The sequence below is a fragment of the Leucoraja erinacea genome, chromosome 21 (genome assembly GCF_028641065.1).
Source record: "Leucoraja erinacea ecotype New England chromosome 21, Leri_hhj_1, whole genome shotgun sequence".
NCBI lineage: Eukaryota > Metazoa > Chordata > Chondrichthyes > Rajiformes > Rajidae > Leucoraja > Leucoraja erinaceus.
In genome coordinates this window covers 9,318,814-9,343,633 of record NC_073397.1, presented here as the reverse complement: position 1 = coordinate 9,343,633, position 24,820 = coordinate 9,318,814, and the positions used below count along the sequence as shown (strand labels likewise).

The following is a 24,820-nucleotide window of genomic DNA, read 5'->3' as shown; positions in this document are numbered from 1 at the left end:
ACTAAAGCACTGGCTGTAAATTGAACTCAGCATTTATAGTTATCTAAAGGAATGCTCTAACTGTACATCAGTGTGGAGATCAAGCTTTGGGTATGGCTCTGCACTAATTATGTTGCTGACCAAACACTGCCACTGCTTGCAACAAGTCCAAGCTCACTCAGGGCCTAATTTAACCATCAGGCAAAAGAATCAGAGCAGAAAGAAAACAAAATTATACAGTAAGTTATGATCTGGAATGCATTTCCTTAAAAAGGCAGTGGCAGTAAACAGAGTTGCAAAGTTAAAAGGAATTTGTTGTAAAAGAATTGGAGAGCTACGCGGAAAGAATAAATGGACAGATTGGATGGCTATTTCAGTGTAATATAGGGTGAGCCAAATGGGCTCAGCTGCTTTCTATGTGAAAGGACAGATTATTGATTTTGCAATTGGCTTCTGGGATTAAATGTCCATGATGTCTCCCCAGATCATTATCCATTGACATTTTCCATATTGATGACCCAGGTACAGCAACAGACATGTGACAGTCACAACAGTTAAAATGATCTGGCAACACAATGCAGCAGGAAATAAATAACAAACACACCAGAGAGCTGAATTTCACCGTTTAATTTAAAAACAAAGTATTTTAATTTAAATTTTAAGATATCCTGTGTAAAAGTCTCGCTCTTAATGTGGTGTAAGCAGCAAACTAACACGGAATGATTACAATGAATAGTGACCAACTGTCACACTTTCAACCTTCACATGATGCAAAGTTTCAAAATAAATGTTGTACATTAAGGAAATGAGGGGACCTGCACTTCACAATCTTTCACAAATGATTATTTAACAGCATCTTGAGAAAATGGCCACAATACCTTTCAAATTCCTGCTGAGAAGCAGTTGAACCTTGAAACTGCACCATGAAAGTTGACTCAAACTCTTCTACATTGTCCTTTGATCATGGTTACCCAGCAAGCCTCGAGAACATAGTCCATTGAGACTGGCTTGGTATTGTCCTTGAGTGCCTGTCCCATCCCAGCCAATTACAAAGAATATTGGATCTGTAAATAAAACGTCAAAAAGTTGCACCCTTCTCTTATGTTTTTCTGGCAGCTCCTTCTAGAGGGAGTTTCTCGCTACTTCCTTTGGTTTCTAGGTTTCAGATGTCCTGGGACCGAGCAGCAGCTTTCTCCTGTGCTGCAAATATATCTCCCGAATCCCAGGGACATAGTTTTCTTCCTGTGCAGTCTCCCTACCATTCCGCTCAGTCATATATGACAGGCACCTCGACACTGTCACGTTAGCTTCAAAACTCGGGTCATGCACCTTTGGCAATCCAGCACAGTCACATTAGCTGTAGAGGCAGAGTTCCTCAGTCAGATCTTAGCTTCACTCACTGTAGTTGATTTTCATGCAGATAATCTTCATTTTGTCACAGCACCAGCCCGAATGGTTCGTATTTGTAAACTGAATACACATACACTATGCAAAATATACAAGTAGATGGGAATTGGTCCCATTATGGAATTAACTGCAATCCACTGCGGTGGCTTTCAGAGTCATGCCAGTCCAATGTGTCTTCTTACGTAGTGGTTGTTAGCCAAGGCTTGCTCCTTAGTGTAGTTTCGTAGCCGTTACCTTCTCCGGGCCACATACGCAGCAACGGCTAGTGTTGCACCCAAAGCCATTAGTGCCACAAACCATTTCATGGCCTTCTCCTGTAACTCACGGTTACGTGCAGCAGCATTATTCCCATATAGCACCACAAAGGCATTCTGGGGACACAAAACACAGACGAGTTAGCTGCCAGCACGTCACTTAGTCGACAGTCCTAAATAAACAACTCCATTACTCACTGTAACGAAGTCCACAATCAAGTCCTTGACAAAGCAAAGTCCTTTTCTAAACAACACAGGCAAGGTTCCAGTTTAATTCTTGTTTTCTACTACTTAGCTAGTAAACCATACAATATTATTTATTTTATCTAGGTATCTGTAGTCAGTAAGTTTGCAGTACTTGTATTATCTTCTTTCCAAGAGAAATAGTTGAATTATCTCAGTAAGCTATTCAGAAAATTAGAAGCCGACTGTGAAATGTGTGACTGGAACTAAATGTAGGTCACAGCAGAGATATTAGTTAATTGATTAGATTTCATAACCATCATGCAACTTTCATTACTGTTCTTCCGGTGCTGCCCACAAATTAATTGAATTTAGTAACACAATTTGTTATTGAGGTGGGATCTGCATTCTCAACCTCCAAATTGTTTGTCCAGTCAGAAGCCAACTATGCCACTTGTTTGTCACCAGTCGATTATTAATCGCATTATAGTGGAGAGGCACTTTAATCACGTCTCAGTAATTTATTCCAGAAGTTTAAGGTAGACAAAAATGCTAGAGAAACTCAGCGGGTGAGGCAGCATCTATGGAGCAATGGAATCTATTCCTTCACTCTATAGATGCTGCCTCACCCGCTGAGTTTCTCCAGCATTTTTGTCTGCCTTCGATTTTTCCAGCATCTGCAGTTCTTTCTTAAATATTCCAGAAGTTTAGTGCTTTATTAAAAAAGTACACATCAGGTAAAGACACGAACAAGATACAAGACCCTCCAGTCAAACATGCTAAGAAGCATCACATGAAAAAAATTGACCTTTATGGTGAGCACCACTGATGATGATTTAGGGCGAGGTATGAAAGTTGAAAGGCATGTTCAGTCATGCAAAGTTGAAGAGAAACCTGACAAAGGAGTCTTATTCCAAAATAAAATGAATCGCTACATAGAATGAGCCAACATAGAATGTCAACAGATACATCTTTATGCTTTAAATTCAAATGAACTGCAGTAAATGACCATGAGACTAGTAAATCCAGTTATGAACCAACAGCATGATGCTGCTATTGAATTGTTAAAAGTTTGCGATATCCAACATTTTAGCGCGACTTTACACTTGAAAGGCAAACTGATTTTTTGTGCAAGCATTGCCCTTTAATTGACCTGCATTCTATGGTCAGAAGTGAGGATGCTTATCATTCTGTTCACAGTTACTGCTCTTCAGTTATTGAAGCAATCTCTGCTCACATGGAACAAGACTCAGTGAATGTGTAAAAAATGAACTGCAGATGCTGGTTTATACCAAAAAAAGGACACATAGTGCAGGTGTAACTTAGCAGGTCAGGCAGCATATCTGGGGAAAAAGTATGTGACATTTTGAGTTGTGGCCATTTTTCAGACTGAAAGTATGGGGGGAAGGGATGGGGGGGGGGGGGGGGGAGGCCATACACCATCTTGCCTGAGGTCATTTGTGCCATATTTTCTCACCTCCAGGTCTTCAACTCTTCCTCCCCACACCCTACTTTCAGTTAAGAAGGGTCCCGACCTGAAACATCACCCATCCTTTTTCCCCCACAGTTGCTGCCGAGTTCCTCCAGCACTTTAGGACTATCTCAAGACAGAGAATATTCAGTTCAAGGCTGATCAGTAGGAAGGGACTTCTGCATCGTTGCAATAAATGGAAATCTCACCATTGCCCTCTCAGGTGCATGGCATAATCAATCCCACTAATTGATTGCCCAGGAGAATACTGAGGGGCATTGATTTAAAAAAAAAGAATAACCAAAATCTTAGCTACTTAAATAACATGATTATAACAATGGATCAGCGACAGGATGCTTGACTTGCCTCCTTACTTGTGCCATCTACAAAAAAAATCTGAAGTGTGATGGCATGTTCTCTACTGCCTGGATAGTTTAGTTTCAACAACATCAAAGAAGCACATCGCTTCCATACAGTGCAATCAGCTTGATTGATAGCACATTAAACAGACTGAATGCCGTTTTAACAGATTGATTACTTCAAGATCAAGACTCAAGAGAGTTTATTGTCATGTGTCCCTGGTAGGACAATTAAATTCTTGCTTTGCTTCAGCACAACAGAACATAGTAGGCATGACTACAGAACAGATCAGTGTGTCCATATATCATTATATAAATATATACACACATGAATAAATAAATTGATAAAGTGCAAATAAACAGATAATGGGCTATTAATGTTCAGAGTTTTGTCCGAGCCAAGTTTAATAGCCTGATGGCAGTGGGGAAGTAGCTATTCCTGAACCTGGTCGTTGCAGTCTTCAGGCTTCTGTACCGTCTACATGAAGGTTGCGGGGAAATGAGTGCTTGGCCAGGATGGTGTGGGTCCTTGACAATACTGCCAGCCTTTTTGAGACTGCGATAGATCCCCTCGATGGAAGGGAGGTCAGAGCCAATCGACTGGGCAGTGTTTACTACTTTTTGTAGTCTTTTCCTCTCCAGGGTGCTCAAGTTGCCGAACCAAGCCACGATGCTCGGTCAGCATGCTCTCTACTGTGCACCTGTAGAAGTTAGAGAGAGTCCTCCTTGACGAACTGACTCTCCGTAATCTTCTCAGGAAGTAGAGGCGCTGATGTGCTTTCTTAATAATTGCATCAGTTCCAGGAAAGATCTTCAGAGATATGCACGCCCAGGAATTTGAAGCTCTTGACCCTTTCAACCATCGACTCGTTGAAATAAACGGGACTGTGGGTCCCCATCCTACTCCTTTCAAAGTCCACAATCAGTTCCTTGGTTTTGCTGGTGTTGAGGGCCAGGTTATTGTGCTGGCACCATATGGACAGTCGCTCGATCTCTCTTCCATACTCTGGTTCATCCCCATCAGTGATACATTTCACAACAGTGGTGTCGTCAGCGACCTTGATGATGGAGTCCGCACTGTGACCCGCTACACAGTCATGAGTATAGAGTACAGCAGGGGGCTGAGCACGCAGCCTTGAGGTGCTCCCGTGCTGATTGTTATTGAGGCTGACACATTTCCACCAATACGAACAGACTGTGGTCTGTGAATGAGGAAGTCGAGGATCCAATTGCAGAGGGATGCCCAGATCTGCGAGTTTGGTAACCAGCTTGGAGGGGATGACTGTATTGAATGCAGAGCTGTAATCAATGAATAACAGCCTGACATATGTGTTTTTGTTGGCCAAGTGGTCCAGAGCGGAGTGGAGAGCCAGCGAGGTCGCATCCACTGTTGTGGCGGTAAGCGAACTGCAGTGGGTCCAGGTTTTTGTCAAGGTTAGGAGTTGATTTGCACCATGATCGACCTCTCAAAGCACATCACCACCACAGACGTTAGTGCCACTGGTCGATAGTCATTGAGGCACGTCACCTTGCTCTTCTTGGGCACCGGTATAATTGATGTCCTTTTAAAGCAGGTGGGAACCTCAGACGTGAGAGGTTGAAAATGTCCGTAAAAACTCCAGCCAGTTGGTCCGAACAGGTTTTTAGAACACGACCAGGTATACCATCAGGTCCAGGCGCTTTTCGAGGGTTCATCCCTCTGAAGGATTTCCTGACGTCGGCGTCTGTGACTGTGACTGAAATACCATCACAGCAAATGGGGGCTCGGGATGGCACATCAGTATTCTCCCTATCAAAGCGTGCGTAAAACGCATTGCGCTCATCTGGGAGTGATGTTTCGCCGACATTCGAGCTGCCTCCTCATTTAATCGATACACTACAATTCCAAGTCATAAAATATCATTCACCAGTGACAAAATCTTTCGCCGGCAGACAGAATAGCATTGGTATACTATTCAGATTAGTATTGGTTAACTTTGTGAACATCAGAAGGATGGAAGACCATCAAAGACCGTGACATGAATCGTCCTATCTGCATGATGAATGTAACAACTTACTCAGCCTTCAACAAGGTTGCCTATGCGGGCTACTTGTACTGCTCTCCTGAGCAAGGCCAGCAGGACGATAGGAACACCTCCATGCCAATTCATACATATCCCCATTCTTTCACTACTGCTGGAGCAAATTCGTGGAAGTTTCAAACTAACAGCACTGCGGGTGTCAAGGTAACAACCCCATTGCAAGTTGCATCAGTCAGGACAGCTCACAATCAACTCTAAGAGCAACAATATTTGTTGTACTTGGTAGTGACATCCTCTCCTGACAATAATGAAATTCTTTGCCATAATTATGCAGCTCACACTGCACTACAAACAAAGGCCAAGACAGAACCACTAACAGACGAGACAGTGTTCTTTCATGTTGAGTAACATTTGGAAGAAATAGCAAGGGCAGCAAGAACAAATCATCCACTTTGAATTGGTGTCTATACTGAGCCAACCAAGGGGTAAGGAGTCTGAGGAAGGGTCTCGACCTGAAACGTTACCAATTCCTTCTCTCCAGAGATGCTGCCTGTCCTGCTGAGTTACTCCAACGTTTTGTGTTTATCTTCAACCAAGAGGCAAGGCTGACAGAGACAAGACCACCTTAGATATCACCAGGTGTGTACAGCTCCAATTCTCCTCGTCACTTTGGCCCGAACATTGAGCAAAAAGCTCCATTCCAGACGCTAGGCAAGAATGTCTGCCCTTGACATTGGGGCAACATTTGAGGGGGTATGGCATAACAGAGAAAACAGTAATGTACTTACATCAAAATTTTAAATGTAACTAGATCAAGTGCTTCCTCCAACGTGCGGTTGTTGGGGGGGGGGGGGGGGGGGGGGGGGGGGGGGGGGGGGGGTGGGGGGGGGGGGGGGGGGGGTGTCACACACACTAATTATCCCCCGCGGGGAGGAGAGGAGAGAGAGAGGGGCCAAGAGGGAGAGGGGGGGAGGAGAGGAGAGGGGAGGGAGGGGGAGTAGGGGGGGGGAGAGGGGGAGGGGGGGGAGAGGGAGGAGGGGGGGGAGAGGAGAGGGGGGGAGAGAGGAGAGGGGGGGAAGAGGAGAGGGGGGGGAGAATTCTTCCTTGAGGAGAGGGGGGGAGGAGGAGAGGGGGGGAGGAGAGGGGGGGGAAAGAGGAGAGGGGGGGAAGAGGAGAGGGGGGGAAGGGGGGAAGAGGGGGGGACAAGAGGGAGAGGGGGGGGGAGAGGAGAGGGGGGGAAGAGGAGAGGGGACGGGGGCAAGAGGAGAGGGGGGGGCAAGAGGAGAGGGGGGGAAGAGGAGAGAGGGGGGGGAAGAGGAGGGGAGAGGGGGGGGGAAGAGGAGAGGGGGGGAGAAGAGGAGAGGGGGGGGGGGAAGAGGAGAGGGGGGGGGGGAGAGGAGAGGGGGGGGGCGAGAGGAGAGGAGAGGGAGGGGGAGGAGAGGAGAGGGGAGGGGAGGAGGAGAGAGGGGGGGCAGAGAGAGGAGAGGGGGGGGGGAGAGAGGAGAGGGGGGGAAGAGGAGAGGGGGGGGAAGAGGAGAGGAGGGGGGGGGAAGGGAGAGGGGGGGGGGAAGGGAGAGGGAGGGAGGAGGAGGGGGGGGAGGGAGGAGAGGGAGGGGGGGGCCGAGGAGAGGGGGGGGAGAGGGAGGGGGAAGAGGAGAGAGGGGAAGGAGGAGAGGAGAGGGGGGGGACGAGGGAGAGGGGGGGGAAGAGGAGGGAGAAGAGGGGGGGAAGAGGAGAGGGGGGGAGAGGAGGCAGGGGGGGAAGAGGAGAGGGGGGGAGGGAGGGAGGAGGAGGGGGGGTGACGGAGAGAGGGAGGGAGAGAGTGAGGAAGAGAGAGAGGGGGGGGGAGAGGAGGGGGGGAGAGGGGGGGGGAGAGGAGAGAGGGGGGGAAGAGGAGAGGGGGGGGGAGAGGAGAGGGGGGGAAGAGGAGAGAGGGGGGGAAGAGAGGAGGAGGGGGGGAAGAGGAGAGGGGGGGGAAGAGGAGAGGGGAGGGAGGGGAGGGAGAGGAGGAGAGGGGGGGAAGAGGAGAGGGGGGGGAAGAGGAGAGGGGGGGAGAGGAGCGGGGGGGGAAGAGGAGAGGGGGGGGGGAAGAGGAGGGGGGGAAGAGGAGAGGGGGGGAAGAGGGAGAGGGGGGGGAAGAGGGGAGAGGGGGGGGGAAGAGGAGAGGGGGGGAAGAGGAGGGGGGGGGAGAGGGAGGGGGGGGAAGAGGAGGGGGGGGGAAGAGGAGAGGGGGGGCGAGAGGAGAGGGGGGGAAGAGGAGAGGGGGGGGGGGGGGGAAGGGGAGAGGGGGGGGGGGAGGAGAGGGGGGGAAGAGGAGAGGGGGGGAAGAGGAGAAGAGGAGGAGGGGGCGAGGAGAGGAGAGGGGGGGGGGAGGAGCGGGGGGGGAGAGGGGGGGGTGGAAGAGGAGAGGGGGGGAAGAGGAGAGGGGGGGCAGGGGAGAGGGGGGGGAGGGAGAGGGGGGGAGGGGGAGAGGGGGGGGGGAGGAGGGGGGGGGAGGGGAGAGGGGGGGAAGGGGAGAGGGGGGGAAGGGGAGGGGGGGGGAGAGGGGAGAGGGGGGGGAAGGGGAGAGGGGGGGAGGGGAGAGGGGGGGAAGAGGAGAGAGGGGGGAAGAGGGAGGCGGGAAGGGAGGGGGGGGAGAGGAGAGGGGGGGGAAGAGGAGGGGAGGGGGGGGAAGAGGAGAGGGGGGGGGAGAGGAGAGGGGGGGAAGAGGAGAGGGGGCGAAGAGGAGAGGGGGGAAGAGGAGAGGGGGGGAGGAGAGAGGGGGGGAAGGAAGAGGAGGGGGGGGAGAGGAGAGGGGGGAAGAGGGAAGAGGGGGGGGAAGAGAGAGGGGGGAGGGTGAAGGAGAGGACGGGGGGGGGGGGGCAGCCCTAAGAAGGCCAAAACCGGTCAAGAACAGACTTTTAGTAATATAGATAGATAATGTTATGGGAGCTCGTTTGTATGTAGGGACATTCATATTTGGCACAGCCTGTACCAATGAGTCTCTGGGAAAAAATCTGCGATGTGCAAATGTTTTATGTTGCACACATCCTCATACGGACTGTCCTGCGGAGATATATAGGCTGCCAATATTTTGTTTCAAAAATAAGGGATTGCAATAGCGTGCTGTGGTTGCTGCTGATACTTATGGTGATTCAACAGGGAGTTAAAAGCAGTCCAAATGTTTCATAAAATAAGAACGCAATTTCTTACAATACAATAACAAAATCTTGAAATAGTTTTTACATTCCATGATCCACCCAGTCTTTGCGACACCTACTTGCAGTGCTTTATTGCTTTGACAACTGATTTAGATAGGGACAGAGCTACCCTGGGCACACTTGTGCTATCTGAATAGGAATAATTTTACTCATTGGTTTCAATAAATTCCTGTTACAAGTGTCACCTCACAGCAGGCCATAATTTATACCAGAGGTCGACATACTTGCTGCTCACCTACAAAACCTGGTCATGTCTATCTGGTACAAATACACTCCTGGTGTCATTCTGCTCAGGCCAGGATGATAACCCTACATTTGCGAGTTTGTCAGGAAAATGTTCAAAACTGTATGGATTTGGCCTGGAGCCTTTGCGAGCCTAGATCATTGGCAACCTTAGGCATCGTGTATCTTCGCTTGCACAATAGTCTGCAGGAAAGTGATAGCTACATGACTGAATTGGTTAAATTTCTCAAAGTAAAAGCCTTTCCTGGAATCTTATCTTTCAAATCAGGGGAGTACAACTATTCCTCTTGTTATCAAGAGTTTCAGACATTTCCTCTGCCCTTTCAGCAAAATCAGGCACACCCCAAGCATTAAAGGAAGGAATTCCTCAGTGCATAAAAATTTCCATGTGGATTCTTTCCAATATTCCACTGCAGATTCTGTTGTTACTGTATGCTTCATTTTCCCTTGCTCAACCCTCTGCAAGGTCCCACTTCCAATCTCCACTGATATCTTACACCTCTTTACCAAATTTCACTTCTAACTGTAGTGACAGCCACCTGCAAATCTACTGCAATTAACCCCACCCGCATGAAAGCAACCATTCTGCAAATCTTCATATTCCATCCAATAAAGGATTCATATTCCAGCCATAAAGAATTGTACTGATTATATTTGAAATAACTTATATCATTCTGTATTGATTCAAACCAAAGACCTGTAAAGTGCAACATTCTGCACAGCAAAAATGCCCACCAGATTTAACTAATAAAACCATTAACTCAGAACATAAACCTAATTTTGGAACACGGGCAGAGTTTCAAAGAGCCTCAAATCATAGCTGGGATATTAGAGATGTAACATTTGTAAGATTTTCACATCTGTGGGTCACACATATATACATGAAAGAGGAAAATAAGCTAGTATAAAGATATTATAAGGCTAGAGTTCTGGTAAATTCTACTTTTTCCAAGAGTCAGGACTATTTTATTGTCATATGTTCCTAAACAGAACAACTACATTCTTACTTGTAGCAACACGACAGATATGTAAACATAATACACCATAAAGACACCAAAAAAGTTCAGCATAACAAAAACATACAATAATAATGCAAAGATAAAAACAATGCCCCCAAGTCTATGTCGTTTGGAGCTTAGTTGGTTACAGTTTAATAGCTTAATGGTTGTTGGGAAGAAGCTGCTCCTGAACCTGAATGTTAGTTCCCAGGCTCCTATACTTTCTCCCTGATGGTAGGAGAGAAATGAGTGCATGGCCAGGGTAGTGTGGATCTAGGATGATGTTGCAGCTAATGATGCAAGAGAGCTTCAAACAAGTGGTGTTTATTCCAAGTTCGGACGCCAAGGGCTCTCACTACACAATGCTTACTTCATGTACATCTATTATGTAACTTCATTCACATCCCTGCCCAGTAACCACATATAGGCCCTGTCCCACTTTCCCGTGTTACTCACGAACTCTCCCGAGTTTTCCCCTTGATTCGAATTCGGGGAATGTCGGGTAATGTCCGTAGCGAGTCTGTAGGAGACTGTAGATGTTTTGAGCGGCTCGTAATGCCAGCCATAGGAACTTGGTGCATCAGGTAAGTCGGGACATTTTTTCAACATGTTGAAAAATGTCCAGAGTAAATAAAAATAGCCCCGAGTACCTACGTATGGCTATTACCGCAATTCTCCGAGTTACAATCAAAACTCGGGGGAGTTCGTGAGTAACTCGGGAAAGTGGGACAGGGCCTTCACTCTCAAAAATAGGCACTCTGCTTTCCCTCTCTACAAAAAATATTTAAACATGTTTCACAGTTTTACACTGCCACTACCGATTCAGTCTGTTGACTGGCTTCCTTCGTTGATAGTTCCTCTTCAACCATGTATTTGTTTCTGACATAATCATTCCGGGAAATGAGGAAGTTGGAACCTCTTGACCTAACCCTCTGCTATTCATGACTCTTTAAAGATAGCTGACTGTATTAATGCCATGATTAGATCCATCATCATACATAATTTTATAGTCTCTAACTATGATCATGAGATCCATATGAACACATTTCCATCAGACAGATCTGAATAATTTAATGAGGTTGAAGGAGAGACTCAGAAGTGTTTAATTGTCATATGTATTGGCAATGAAACAATTAAATTCTTACTTGCTGTAGCTTTACAGACCTATTAACGCAATCACATAAATAAACATACAATAAATCAGTAATAGAATAACAATAATCAGTAACACTGTGTGACCAGGCCATAATGTTGCTGAGTCTGGCTGTTCTTACTGTTCTGGTGGCTCCGACTTTTACAAATTGCTTTTCGTTTCCCTGATACTTCATCGCTTGCTTCAACTGCTATCTCTTCCACCCACTCTTCCTCTTCTAAATTAGGTTATACAGGCTGTATGTACGATGACAAATCAACAGCAGCTCAGCTGCAGCAATACCAGTAAAAGAGCATGGAGTCATTTTATAGTTAAGCAATAGTCACTCACTGATTCATCATAAGGCTAAAGTCATCTTGGACCACTTCCTCAGACTTTTTTTTTATACACGCTAGGATCTTTACAATCATACTGGAAACAGGATGATATGAAAGAATCAATAGATATTTAATGCCATGATGCAAGATTTTTAGAAAGAGCAGTAAGTCATTTGGTTCAAGACTGCTCTGCCCTTCAACTTTGTGTAAAATCTTCAAATAAAAGTGAAATGAACAGTGATTTTGACGTGTTTAAGAAGGAACTGCAGATGCTGGAGAATCGAAGGTACACAAAAAAGCTGGAGAAACTCAGCGGGTGCAGCAGCATCTATGGAGCGAAGGAAATAGGCAACGTTTCGGGCCGAAACCCTTCTTCAGACTGAAGGGTTTCGGCCCGAAACGTTGCCTATTTCCTTCGCTCCATAGATGCTGCTGCACCCGCTGAGTTTCTCCAGCTTTTTTGTGTACCAGTGATTTTGACGTAGTTGTTTCAATCCTTTTCCTGAGAACACATGGAATGACTGCTTCATTTCCCTCATTTTAAACACCTTTCATTGATTGATAATTCAGAACCTGCAATTTGCAGCATCTACAATTACGTGTCTGCAATTTATAGAATAGGGACTAAGATTCACCTGGACAATTGCCCTGACTAGTCCATCGCCCTATAGCTTTCTGCAGAGCTTCCAAGTTAGTGGTATCATATACATTTCAGAACTACTCTTTACAAGTACAGGTGCACAACCTTTTATCCGACGATCCAAATAACGAAAACCTCCGAATAGCGACATTTTTTCGGTCCTTGAAGAAAGGTCCTTGAAAACGTTCACCGAGGGCGGCCCGCAGAGGTGACAGCGGAACCTCCGGTCGGTCCTCGAAGAAAGGGGAACTAAATCCCCATTCATAAAAGAGGTGAGGGTATATTGCGCGGGAGGGTTATTAATTGACAATATGCTGCTGGGTTAAAAAGTTCCCACGGTAGACACGATACACAGTGTATCGTGAGTCTTGCGTGGGAACTTTTTAACAGCGTGCAGGCAGCAGTAGATTGTCGCTCCCTTCAGTTTCACCCCACCTACACCCCTCTGCTTCCCGGCCATGTGTGTGACCCCTTCCCTCCCCTCTCCAGCTCCCCGCTCATTGCACCGGCACAGGGGCTTTGCACTGTCTTCAAGTCGGCGATGGCTGCCAGCAGGTCAGTGCAGTCACCGGAGACGTCAGGACCAATTGGACGTCGACCACCAGACCCACCGCAAGCACGGAGATCCCAGAGACCCACAGCCAACAGCAGCCCAGCCCAGCCCCGCTCCAACTACAGAGGAACATGGGTTGCGGATGACGGGGCGCAGCTCGGGGCGTCGTAGGGGCCCATCGGGGATCGGGTTCCTGTTGGTCCTGACGTCTCCGGCCACCTGCTATCCTCCGGGAACTGTACCGCCCTTGCAGGAGAGTGGGGTTGTTTGCAGTTGCAGAGGGAGGGGGCAAGGGCGGTACAGTTCCCAGTCTCAGCTCCAGTCCAGGGGGGTGGTCGGAGACGTCAGGACCAACGGGACAGCGGCCCCCAGGCCCACTGCAAGGACGGAGATCCCAGAGACTCACAGCCAGCAGCAACTCCAGCCCAGCCCCGCTCCAACTCCAGAGGAACACGTAGGGGCAGAAGCTGATGGTGTGCAAGGTACTTGTTCTTGGCGTGGCGCAGCTCGGGCTGTGGGCAAACTACCACTTGTCGTCGTAGCGGCCCATCGGGGAGCGGATTCCTCTGGAGTTGGAGGGGGGTATTGTGCTGTTTGATCGCCCCCTACTATCCCAGGGACAGGGAGACACAGCGGCTTTTTAGACTGGTGGGCAATCACTTCCAAAGTTCTGCCCACACAGTCAGTACACCTCTCCTACATTGCATTTCATACAAACATTTATTCTGCAAGAAAAAACGACATTGAAGACTCAAACTCGCGACCGAGTAACTGCCTGGATCGAGGCGCAAACTCGCGACCTTGCGGATATGAGCCGAATACTCTACCACTGAGCCAGCCATTAAAGTCTACGCTAAAAAATTTCCATTCCCAAGACCGACAAATTCTGAATTACGAAAAGTGTCTGGTCCAAAGGCTTTCGGATAAAAGGTTGTGCACCTGTACTTCTTTCCTACATTCTCTCATTGAAACACTCAATTCCTTAAATTTTTCCAGCAAACACACACATATATATATGATAATATATATATATATATATATATATATATATATAGAGAGAGAGAGATATATACCTATATATATATATATATATATATATATATACACATATACATATACATATATATATACACATATATACATATATATATATATATATACATATATATATATATATATATATATATATATACACACACACATATATATATACACACACATATATACACATATATATATATACACACACATATACATACATATATATATATACACATATACACATATATACACATATATATATATATATATATATATATATATGTATATATATATATATATAGATATATATATGTGTATAAATATATATATATATATATCTATATATATAAGAAAATGTGTAGAAGAAGAAATCCAGGAACTCTAAAATTAGCTGCATGGAATTATAGAAAGTTCTGCTGCATAAATAAACGGATCAATATTCTATTTGACACATATCCGATAATACTTTTGCAATCCCAATCTCACACAAAACCTCATCCATAGGTGTTGGGTCAAGAATGTGTTTAAAATAGCAACCCTGCCCCTTTTTACACACGACACCTATGCAAAAGAGGCAAAACCTGAAATAACCAAGTTACAAAGAAGCATTGTGGCTGTTTCAGTTGAGATGTTCCTGAGAAAGCCAAAATCCACTTCTGTTGCTGCACATCCTTCACTAATGGAACTGAAGTTTTTGTTGAGACCAACAAAGGATAGGTTGAAACACTACGAGACCTTCAACAAGTGCAGCAATGCTGATGTTAACATGCTATCAGAGCAGCATTTTGTCAGATTGTCTCAGTTGGATGGAATTTCCCCAACCTAAAAGGTTGCAGTTTCAACTTCACTATGTACTTGAAGATGACACTCACACTGATGTTTCCATGCAATAGTGAGCCCTCAAAGTACTTGATGATACATTAAATCAAGTCTCTCTTTGGTTGCTCAGTAGGATACAATAGATCACACAATACTAATCAAGTACGAAATTCCATTGAGAGTCAGAGTCAGAGTCAATTTAATTGTCATTTGGACCCCTGGAGGTCCAAACGAAATGCCGTTTCTGCAGCCATACATTACACACAAATAGACCCCAGACACAACATAATTACATTTTACATAAACATCCATCACATAGCTGTGATGGAAGGCCAAATAAACTTATCTCTCCATTGCACTCTCCCCCCCCCTATGTCAGAGTCAAGTCAAAGCCCCCGGCTGGCGATGGCGATTGTCCCACGGCCATTAAAGCCACGCCGGGTGGTGCGAGGTCGCACACTGGGTCTTGGTGTTGGAGCCCCCGGTGTGCGCTCGCAAAGTCCCGCGGCCATTCCAGCCGCGCGGGGCAGTAGTGTCAGGCCCCGCTCCAGGAGCTCTTCAACCCCGCAACACGGGCGGGAGAATTCGCCGTTGCAGGAGCCCCTCCAGTGCTCACAATCAACATTCATGTTTCTGCAGTGGGGCCCTGCTGCACTGAAAACAGCAACAGAACATCAAAAATGATTCATGGCCACCAAGCTGCTTTGGGATATTCAAATGATGTAATAGAGTGTTATACAAATACAAATGCATTGTTCTCATTAAAGTACAAATTATCAGACTGGAATGCCATACAAGTCGAGATTTAGTATTCTTCCAATCTGTAGAGTTTAAAAGAATGAAAGGTACAAAATTCTGAGCTCAGTCTTAAATTAAGAAGCACGTCATATATGGGGGAAAATAGCTTTGCCCAAACGGAGACAAATCGTTGAGAGTTCATTACCCTGCAGGACTCTGGTGCTCAGGCATATTCAAAAGTGTTCTTGAATATTACGGGAATCAAACGGTAGGTGGATAATGTAGGAAAATTGATTAATGCAGATCATTAGCCAATGGCAGAGTGGCAGAGCATGCTTAAGTAGTTGAAAGAGCATTCCTACTCCCATTGATTATACTCTTTACATGATCCATATTCCATTTTCCTAGTAACATCCTCAAAAAATCCCAAAAGATTAGTCAAGCATGATTTCCCCATCTTAAATCCATGCTTAAATCAGACAGATCCTGTGACTGCTATCCAAATGTGCTGCTATTTCATCTTTTATAATTGACTCCAGCATCTTCCCCACTATCAATGTCAGGCGAACTGGTCTATAATTCCCTGTTTTCTCTTTCCCACCTTTCTTAAAAAGTGGGGTAACATTAGCTACCCTCAAATCCATAGGAACTGATCCTGAATATAAAGAACATTGGAAAATGATCACCAATGTGTCCATGATTGTTAGAGCCACTTCCTTAAGTACCCTTGGACGCAGACCATCAGGCCCTGGAGATTTATCAACCTTCAGTCCCATCAGTCTATCCAACACCATTTCCTCCCTAGGTCCTCTGGCCACTAGTACATCTGGGAGATTGGATCTGCCTTCACTAAGGAAGACACAAACAAAGTACCTGTTCAACTCGTCTACCATTTCCTCGTTCCCCACAATAAATTCACCTGTTTCTGTCTTCAAGGGACCCACATTTGTCTGAACTAATTTTTTCCTCTTCACCTACCTAAATAAGCTTTTACTATCCTCCTTTATATTCTTGGCTAGCTTTCCTTCGTACCTCATCTTTTCTCCCCGTTGCCTTTTTAGTTATCTTCTATTGCTCTTTAAAAGTTTCCCAATCCTCTGGCTCTCGCTCATCTTTGCTATGTTATACGTCTCTTTTATTTTTACACTGTCCTGATACAGCACGGAAACAGTCCCTTCACTGATACAGCATGGAAACAGGCCCATCAGCCCTACTTGTCCACACTGGCCAAAATGTCCCAGCTACACTAGTCGCAACTGCCCGTATTTGGACCATATCTCTCCAAGCCTGTCCTATCCATATACCTGTCTAACTGTTTCTTAAACGTTGGCGATCATCCCTGCCTCAACTACCTCCTCTAGCAGCTTGTTCCATACACCTACCACCCATTGTGTGTAAAAAAAAAAAACCCTCATATTCCTGTTAAAACTTTTCCCCTTCACCTTAAACCCATGACCTCTGATCCTCGATTCCCCTATTCTGGGCAAGAGACTGTCTGCCCAATTTATTCCTCTCATGATTTTATACACCTATATAAGATCACCCCCTCATCCTCCTGCCCTCCAAGGAAAAGAGTCCCAGCCTACTTAACCTCTCCCTGTAGCTCAGACCCTCTAGTCCTGGCAACATCCTCATAATGTTCTACTGGATTCCTCAAGGCTCCATCAACTAGGTTCCCATTTTTCAAAATGGCCATTCTGGTCGTTGTTAACTTGAACTATTGCGGACTCATCCAATGACTTCCATCCTCAAATCTCCAAGCATTCCAGCTGGAAATCAAATTAAAAACAGAAAGTATTGTAAATTCCAAGGAAGTGAAGCAGCAACTGTGGAGGAAAGGTTTACATTTCAGATGCTCTGACTAAAGGTCCACAGCTGAAAGTCTCGACTGTTTCTCTCCGATTAGTTCATCCAGCATTTTCTACTTTCAGAGCCAATTTAAGAGTTATCAATTGGTCTGGAATTCCCTGCTCAGTGGATGGTACAAGCTTGATTATTACACGGATTTGGAGTCATACAGCGTGGAATCAGGCTCTTAGGCCCAACTTGCCCAAACCTGTTAACATGCCCCATCTACAGTAATCCAATCTACCTGTGTTTCGCCCATATTTGTCAAAACCCATTCTATCCTTGTACCTGTCTAATTATTTCTGAAGCGTTGCAATAGCACCTGCCCCATCTACTTCCTCTGGCAACTTGTTCCATACACCCACCACCCCTTTGTGTAAAAAACATTACCCCTCAGGTTCCTATTAAATCTTTCCATCCTCACCTTAAATTTATATCCTCTGGTTCTGATTCCACTACTTTAGACAAGAGACTCTGTGTGTTTACCCAATGTATTCCTCTCATGATTTTGTACACCTCAATAAGATCACCCCTCATCCTTCTGCTCTCCAAGGAATACAGTCCTCGCCTGTTCAACCTCTCCTTCAACCTCATATTAACTGGCGGGGCAGGCATGAAAGGCCTGATGACCTACTGCTGCTTCTATTCTCGTGTTCATGTGATTCACTCTCCATTTCTACTCTCAGTCCACACCCTATTCAACACATCAATTCTCCTTTACAGAGCATCTCCGGGCACAAGACATACAACAACAAACATAGTATTGCACCCATGCTGTATCACTAATGGTGCTAGCTTCTGGGATTACATGGTACATTAGGTGGAAAACTGGCAGAGTGCAGAAACCAGAATGTACCATTCAATCCATTGAAACTAATCTGCCATTTAATACCAAAGATGATTAAACATTACTTGAGGCTGGGACACTGCCTCTTGTGTTAGGCATAGGTGCCACATAGAGATATTGCGATTATTACATCTGTCCAGTGCTTCTGGGGCAAGGACTTCTCATCAGCTCTCATTTTATCAGGATTGAATGTGACAATTAATAGATATGTTCACTGATCTGACACCATCCAGATTAATAGCACAGCATTCTGCACTTTCACATGAATTAGTGACCTCTAAAAGAACCTAGAAACATTCAGAGATTTACTCAGATGCTGAAAGCAGCATAATAAAATGCTACAAGGTACATTATTACCCAGAACAGGTACCTAATGCACATACACTGCAGTGCAGAGAAAATGAAAGTAATTTACTGGATTAATCAGTGAGAGATTTCTGAACACTGTAAAAGGTGAATTGCAATAATTGACTGGTCATATTTGAAATTCCAACAGTGTTCCACACCCAAGGTAACAGTGGGTCTCATTGTACCCAGTATTCAATAAGAGTGCAGTTACCTGCAAGCAATATATCAGTTGTGACTCTGTGGGAGTCTTAACTACATTTAAGCATCACCCCAGGGGATGGAATGCAAAAGCAAACCGGTCCTGTTGCAACCACATAACACTTTTGGTGAGACCACACCTGGAGTATGGCGCACCATTTTAGGTTCCTTATCCAAGAACGGGTATAGCTGCATTGGAGATACTTCACCAAGATACTTCATCAAGCTGATTCCAAGGAAGAAAACTTTTCAAAAATGTATTTTGTTGTTCCCCTTGATGCAAATGTTTAATAGTCCAGTAGAAGATCACCACTGGTTTAGACAGAGTAAAATAGAGGGCAGCTGCTCCCGTTCTTGAGTAAAAGATGCACGAGGGTGTGAGAATTTTATTTTATTTCAAAGCATTTATGATCTGGAATTCACTACCAGAAGGCGGTTGAAATAAAATGGATCAGTGGTTTCAAACAGGCGCTTGTGAACAAAAGTGTAGGCGGATGGAACTGATAGGATTGCTCTCCAAGGATCATCGGAGATATAGGGCACAAAAATGGCACAGAGATTGCCAAGCCCACCATTGTCTTACAGCCAAGCACCGAGACCATTCAGAAGAGCCACACCGTCGGACCAGGCCTGCAGAGTCCATCAGTCAGAATATCAGATCCGCACCAAGACCACCCATCAGGTCGAGTCCACCCTGAGCTCACTGAACAGAGGTCACTTCAAACCCACAGAAACAAAGCATCAAAATTCGACTGGAAGAATATCTCCCCTGAACCTTTCTGAAAATTCCAAATGGAATTTTGTGAGCGGCATGGTGGCGCAGCGGGTGATTTGCTGCCTCTCAGCACCAGAGTCCCAGGTTCGATCTTGACTATGGGTGCTGTCGGTGCAGAGTTTGTACAACCTCCCTGTCATTACATGGGTTTCTCCAGGTGCCCTGGTTTTCTCCCCCATTCCAAAGATGTGCAGATTTGTAGGCTTCTGTAAATTACCCTTATGTAAAGGGGTGATAGTGTGTACAGGTAATCGATGGCCAGCATGGACTCAGTGGGCCAAAGGGCCTGTTTCCACGCTGTATGTCTAAATTAAACTAAACTAAACCCACGTCCAGTTTAAATTCCAGTTGGAATATTTTGGAGGACCAAGTAACCAAGAACCAAGAATTTTCCTGGGACCTCAGTGATTGACTGTGCAAAATGCCTAAAACTTTAGACGAATATTAGATATAGAGGGTAGACAAAAAACACTGGAGAAACTCAGTGGGTGAGGCAGCATCTATGGAGAGAAGGAATGGGCGACGTTCCGGGTCAAGACCCTTCTTCAGACTGATGTCCGGGGGGATGGGGGGGGGGGGGGGGCAGGAAAAAGAAAGGAAGAGACAGATACAGTAGGCTTTGTGGGGGAGCTGGGAAGGGGGAGGGGAAGGAGGGAGAAAGCAAGGACTATTTAAAATTAGACAAGTCAATGTTCATACCGCTGGGGTGTAAACTACCCAAGCAAAATATGACGTGCTGTTCCTCCAATTTGCACTGGGCCTCACTCTGGCAATGGAGGAGGCCCAGGACAGAAAGGTCAGATTGGGAAAGGGAAGGGGAGTTGAAGTGCTGAGCAAATGGGAAATCAGGTTGGTTAGTACGAACTGAGCGAAGGATAAGGGGGAAGTCTTTTAGGACCGAGATGAGGAAAACATTTTTCACACAGAGAGCGGTGAATCTCTGGAATTCTCTCCCGCAGAAGGTAGTTGAGGCCAGTTCATTGGCTATATTTAAGAGGGAGTTAGATGTGGCCCTTGTGGCTAAAGGGATCAGGGTGTATGGAGAGAAGGCAGGTACAGGATACTGAGTTGGATGATCAGCCATGATCATATTGAATGGCAGTGCAGGCTCGAAGGGCCGAATGGCCTACTACTGCACCTATTTTCTATGTTTCTATGTTCAGCGAAGCGATCGCCGAGCCTGCGCTTGGTCTCGCCCAAAGATACTAGAAGAGCCTTTGGTCTCGCCGATGTAGAGAAGTTGATACCTGGAACAGCGGATGCAGCAGATGCGATTGGAGGAGGTGCAGATGATCCGTTACCTCACCTGGAAAGACTGATTGAGTCCTTGGATGGAGTCGAGGGGGGAGGTAAAGCGACAAATGTAGCATTTCCTGCTGTTGCAAGGGAAAGTACCCGGGGAGGCGGTGGTTTGGGTCGGAAGGGACGAATTGACCAGGGAGTTACGGAGGGAACGGTCTCTGCAGAAAGCAGAATGGGGAGGAGATGCGAAGATGTGGCCAGTGGTAGGATCCCATTTGAGGTGGCTAAAATGTCAGAGGATTATATGTTGTATTATTACATCAGCCACAAAGACAGCGTTTGATAATCCTAAATTACAGATATAGAGGATATTTATTCATGGAACAGTCTGTGGAACAACCATGTGCAACGAACAGCAACTCTGTAATTCAGCTGCCTCTTGCATACAAACTCATCGACACAAGGAAAGGCTTCACTAATTACTCCTAATGTATCACTTTATATTCAGCCTTTAACATCATAATCACGTCATGGAATATCACATCATCAGGCGGAATATGCAATAAAGTATGATAATCTGTAAATTTCTATCATTCCGCTTGACTCTTCACAAAACTATCTCAAAAATGTAACATTGTACTTTTGGGACTACTGTATTCTGTATTACTTCTGTATTAACACTGTTTTAGTCACAGTTTTAACTAAATGCCCCCTCTCATTTGTATCCAATTTTCAGTTTAATTTTGTCCTCACACTGCCATTCAGATTTAAAAAGGTGGTTGATGGCCAGTGGTCCAAAGGGCTTGTTTTCATGCTGTATCTGTCAACAACTATGAATTAATGCATAACTTACAAGGACAGAAAATGCTGCAGTAACTCAGCAAGTCAAGCAGCACCTCTGGAAAGCATGGATAGATGATGTTTCGGGTCACTACCCTTCTTCAGCCTGATTGCGGGGGGGGGGGGGGGGGGGGGGGGGGGGCAGTAAAGAAAGCTGGAATAGAGAAGCAGGACAATGCATGGCCAGTAATAGATGTGGGGTTTTTGATAGGCAAATTGTTGGACAAACATAAGAAAAAAACCAGATATGAGCCTGAAACGATAAAGAGTTGCAAATTTCGAAGCTCAGGGACAGAAAATTGCAAATGTAGGGATCTCCCAATTTCCAGTCCCTTCCCATTCCCATACTGACTTTTCTATGCTGGGCTTCTTCCACTGCCAGAGTGAGGCCACACGCAAACTAGAGGAAACAACGCCGCGCATTCCAACGGTATGAATATTGAATTTTCCAATGTTAGGTAACTTAGACAAACACCCCCCCCCCCCTCCCCCCCCCCCCCCTAAATACTGGCTGATCTAGGGCCAGTTGCTCCCGTTCTCCCCCCTCCACCTACATTCCTTACAACGGCTACACAATCCACAAGCTGAAGAAGGGTCCTGACCATTAACACCTATCCATGTTCTCCAGAGTTGCTTCCTGGCCCATTGAGTTACTCCAGCACTTTGTGTCTTTCATTAATAAAATGGCTTTGGCAGTTCCTTGTTATTATATCAGTCACAAAGACTGTACTTGGTAATCCTAAATGACAGCAGCGACATCGTCTTGTCAAAGATACCCTATGAGATAATACTCATCTCTCCATTTCACATGATATCTTACCAGCAACTTTCAAAGATTGTTCTCATCACCAATTGTTCACTTCTACTGCGGGACGTCCCCTGCTTCTCACCATAAACCTTTCCAGCACTTACCTTTAATGATTCCCTTCCTAGCCAATCCATCACTCACAACAGGCTCTGCAATGAATTCCCTCAGCTTGCACACACTGCCAAATAAATCACCTTAATCCCACATTAACTTGGGTGTCGCTTTCAATTCAGATGCGGTAATGGATGGAACAGAATTAATAGAAATTAGAACAGTACAGCACAAGTTCAGTTCAGTTTATTGTCAGGTGTACAGTGAAAAACCTCAAAGTCTGTGTCAAACATGATAACAAGACTATCACTTAACTACCTGCACAAAACCCATATCTGTACATTCCTTGCACCTCCATATTCCTACACAAAAGTCTTTTTAATGCCACCGATGTATCTGCTTCAAGCACCACAATGCTTCAGCATTGCATTCCAAACACTCATCATCCTCGGTCGCCCTGCACATCTCCTTTAAACTTTGCGCCTCTCACCTTAAAGCTATGTCCCGTACCCGTAGTATTTGAAATGTGGCCAAAACTAAAACTAAAACCTTATATTTTGCTTGGGCTAAACCTGAGCATTCATATTTGATGTCCCACTAAAGCTTTGTTGGATTGTGAACAGTATCAACAAACACATTTTATTTTTCAAAATATTGTCTCTGATGCCACACCACCTTCATGGTCAACAACTTTTCGTGCACCTTCCCAACAACCTACGCTTTTGTTGGGAGAAAAGTATCAATGCTTTGGGTCACAAGGTTGTGGCCCTTTATGTTGAGAGCAAGATAACAATGCGATTTAATAATAGGGGCTCAAGGGTCATGAATCCCGAGTTGCAAACGGGATAGCTGGAATAAGGTCACCTAGTGACGGGGGGGTCTTGGGTCTCCAGGGCATATTATGCGTGGAGCTGGTTCGGGAATCACGTATGCTGGGGCAAGAGTCCAAACAGGATTGTATATCCGGTTTACTGAAAAAGGAGAAAAACAAAACGAGGATAGCGGCAATTACATGCCTAGTTAGAGAAAAGATGTGCGTGGGGAAGCATCAAAATTTCAGTTAAACTAGCAGAATAGGAAAGGGTCGCGAATTTTACACAGGGGTTACAATCGGAGGCAAGGTAATTGTATTTTGGAACAAGTGTTAAGGCTCAGTTGAGGATAAGGGCTGGGGTCGTCAGATTTCTGGAGGATCCGGAGGTAGATGCTTTGTACTGGGGACAATCCTGCACGATGCGTGTTGGGGAACAGATCCGAGGGGGGCACAAGACACTGCAGATGCTGAAATACTGAGCAAAACACAAAATGCTGGAGTAACTCAGCAGGTCCGGCAGCATCTGTGGAGGGAGTGGATGTTTCGGGTCGGGACCTTCTTCATTACGAGTGATGAGGACAGGACTGGGAGTGCCAGTGGAGAGAGGTCGCAGGGGAAGATTCCCGCAGTGCTGGGATGAATGAAGCTCCGCCACCACCCTTACCCAGCCGCCGTGTTGTTGGATCCACGGCTCCAGATTACTTTCCAGGTAGGTGCTCATCCAATGGGCGATCCGTGGCACCAGTGTACCCATCTCCTTCTCGGCGCTCTCCACACTCAGCGCCGCCCCGAAGCAGAAGAATGCGACCAACCGGCCCCAGTTGACGCCGTCGCGGAACAGCTCGCCCACAACCTGCTCGAAACGCCGGTAAGCAGTGTCCGGGGTGACGCGCAGCTGAGCGGACAGATCGCTGAAGGCCCGGCGGTAGCGCAGCTCGAATTCCTCGGCGGCCTCTCGCAGGGCCTGGCAGGTGCGTTCGGCCTCGTGCCTGTCATTGAAATCAGCGGCGACATCAGAGTTGAGTCCCCGTTCGGCCGCGCCATCCTGTTCACACAGCCGGCTCCAACTGTGGCCCCGCTGCTGCAGTCTGTAGCGCAGGAAGTGGATGACGAGCTCACTGCTGCTGCACATCCTGCGGACAGCGCCTCACAAACTGCTCCTCGCGCGCACCGCGGGCGGGCGGCTCAAACGGCGCCGAGCAGCGCAGCCCCTCCCTCCCTCCCGCCCGCGCTGCCACGCCCCCCCCCCCCCCCACCCCACCCACCGCTGCCGTGACCCCGCCGCTATGGCCACGCCCCCTACCACGCCATGCCAACCCCTCCCTCCCGCCGTCATGGACGCCTCGCACCCGCCATCATGGCCACGCCCCCCAACCACGCCCCTGCGCCCAATCCCGGCTACGCGTCACGGCCACACCCGCCTGTCGCCAACGTTGCCACGCCCCACTTCGCAGGCTGGCGGCCTGCTCGGTCCTATGGTCGCCAGTGGTCACTATCATTTCCTCCCCCCCCCCCCCATCATCCATCCTCACCTCACCCGCAGCCGGTTCAAACCCGCATCCCTGTGTTACCTGCTCCCCAGCTGGCACCGCTCCTACCATGGCTCCACCCCTTAGTATGACATTGCCTCCAGCTTAACCCGAGTCCAGTATTTGCCCACCCCCAGCATGACT

At 46.6% G+C, this 24,820-nt stretch overlaps 1 protein-coding gene across 1 annotated transcript; it reads right to left on the bottom strand.

The window, feature by feature from the left end:
- Nucleotides 1-591: 591 nt before the first annotated feature.
- On the bottom strand, nucleotides 592-24,346 carry bcl2l1 (BCL2 like 1). The gene is made up of 2 exons (XM_055652086.1): nucleotides 23,812-24,346; nucleotides 592-1,757 (listed from the first exon to the last, which is right to left on the bottom strand). The coding sequence occupies exons 1-2, from the start codon at nucleotides 24,277-24,279 to the stop codon at nucleotides 1,617-1,619; spliced, it is 609 nt and encodes a 202-aa protein (XP_055508061.1). The 5' UTR covers nucleotides 24,280-24,346; the 3' UTR covers nucleotides 592-1,616.
- Between the last annotated feature and the right edge of the window lie 474 nt (nucleotides 24,347-24,820).

What these genes read in the sequence shown, in the direction of transcription:
- bcl2l1 (XM_055652086.1), bottom strand. Translation starts at nt 24,279, where the DNA reads ATGTGCAGCAGCAGTGAGCTCGTCATCCACTTCCTGCGCTACAGACTG. An exon ending in TCCAACAACACGGCGGCTGG is followed by an intron (nt 1,758 to 23,811) that starts GTAAGGGTGGTG and finishes TTGTGTCCCCAG; the next exon opens with AATGCCTTTGTGGTGCTATA.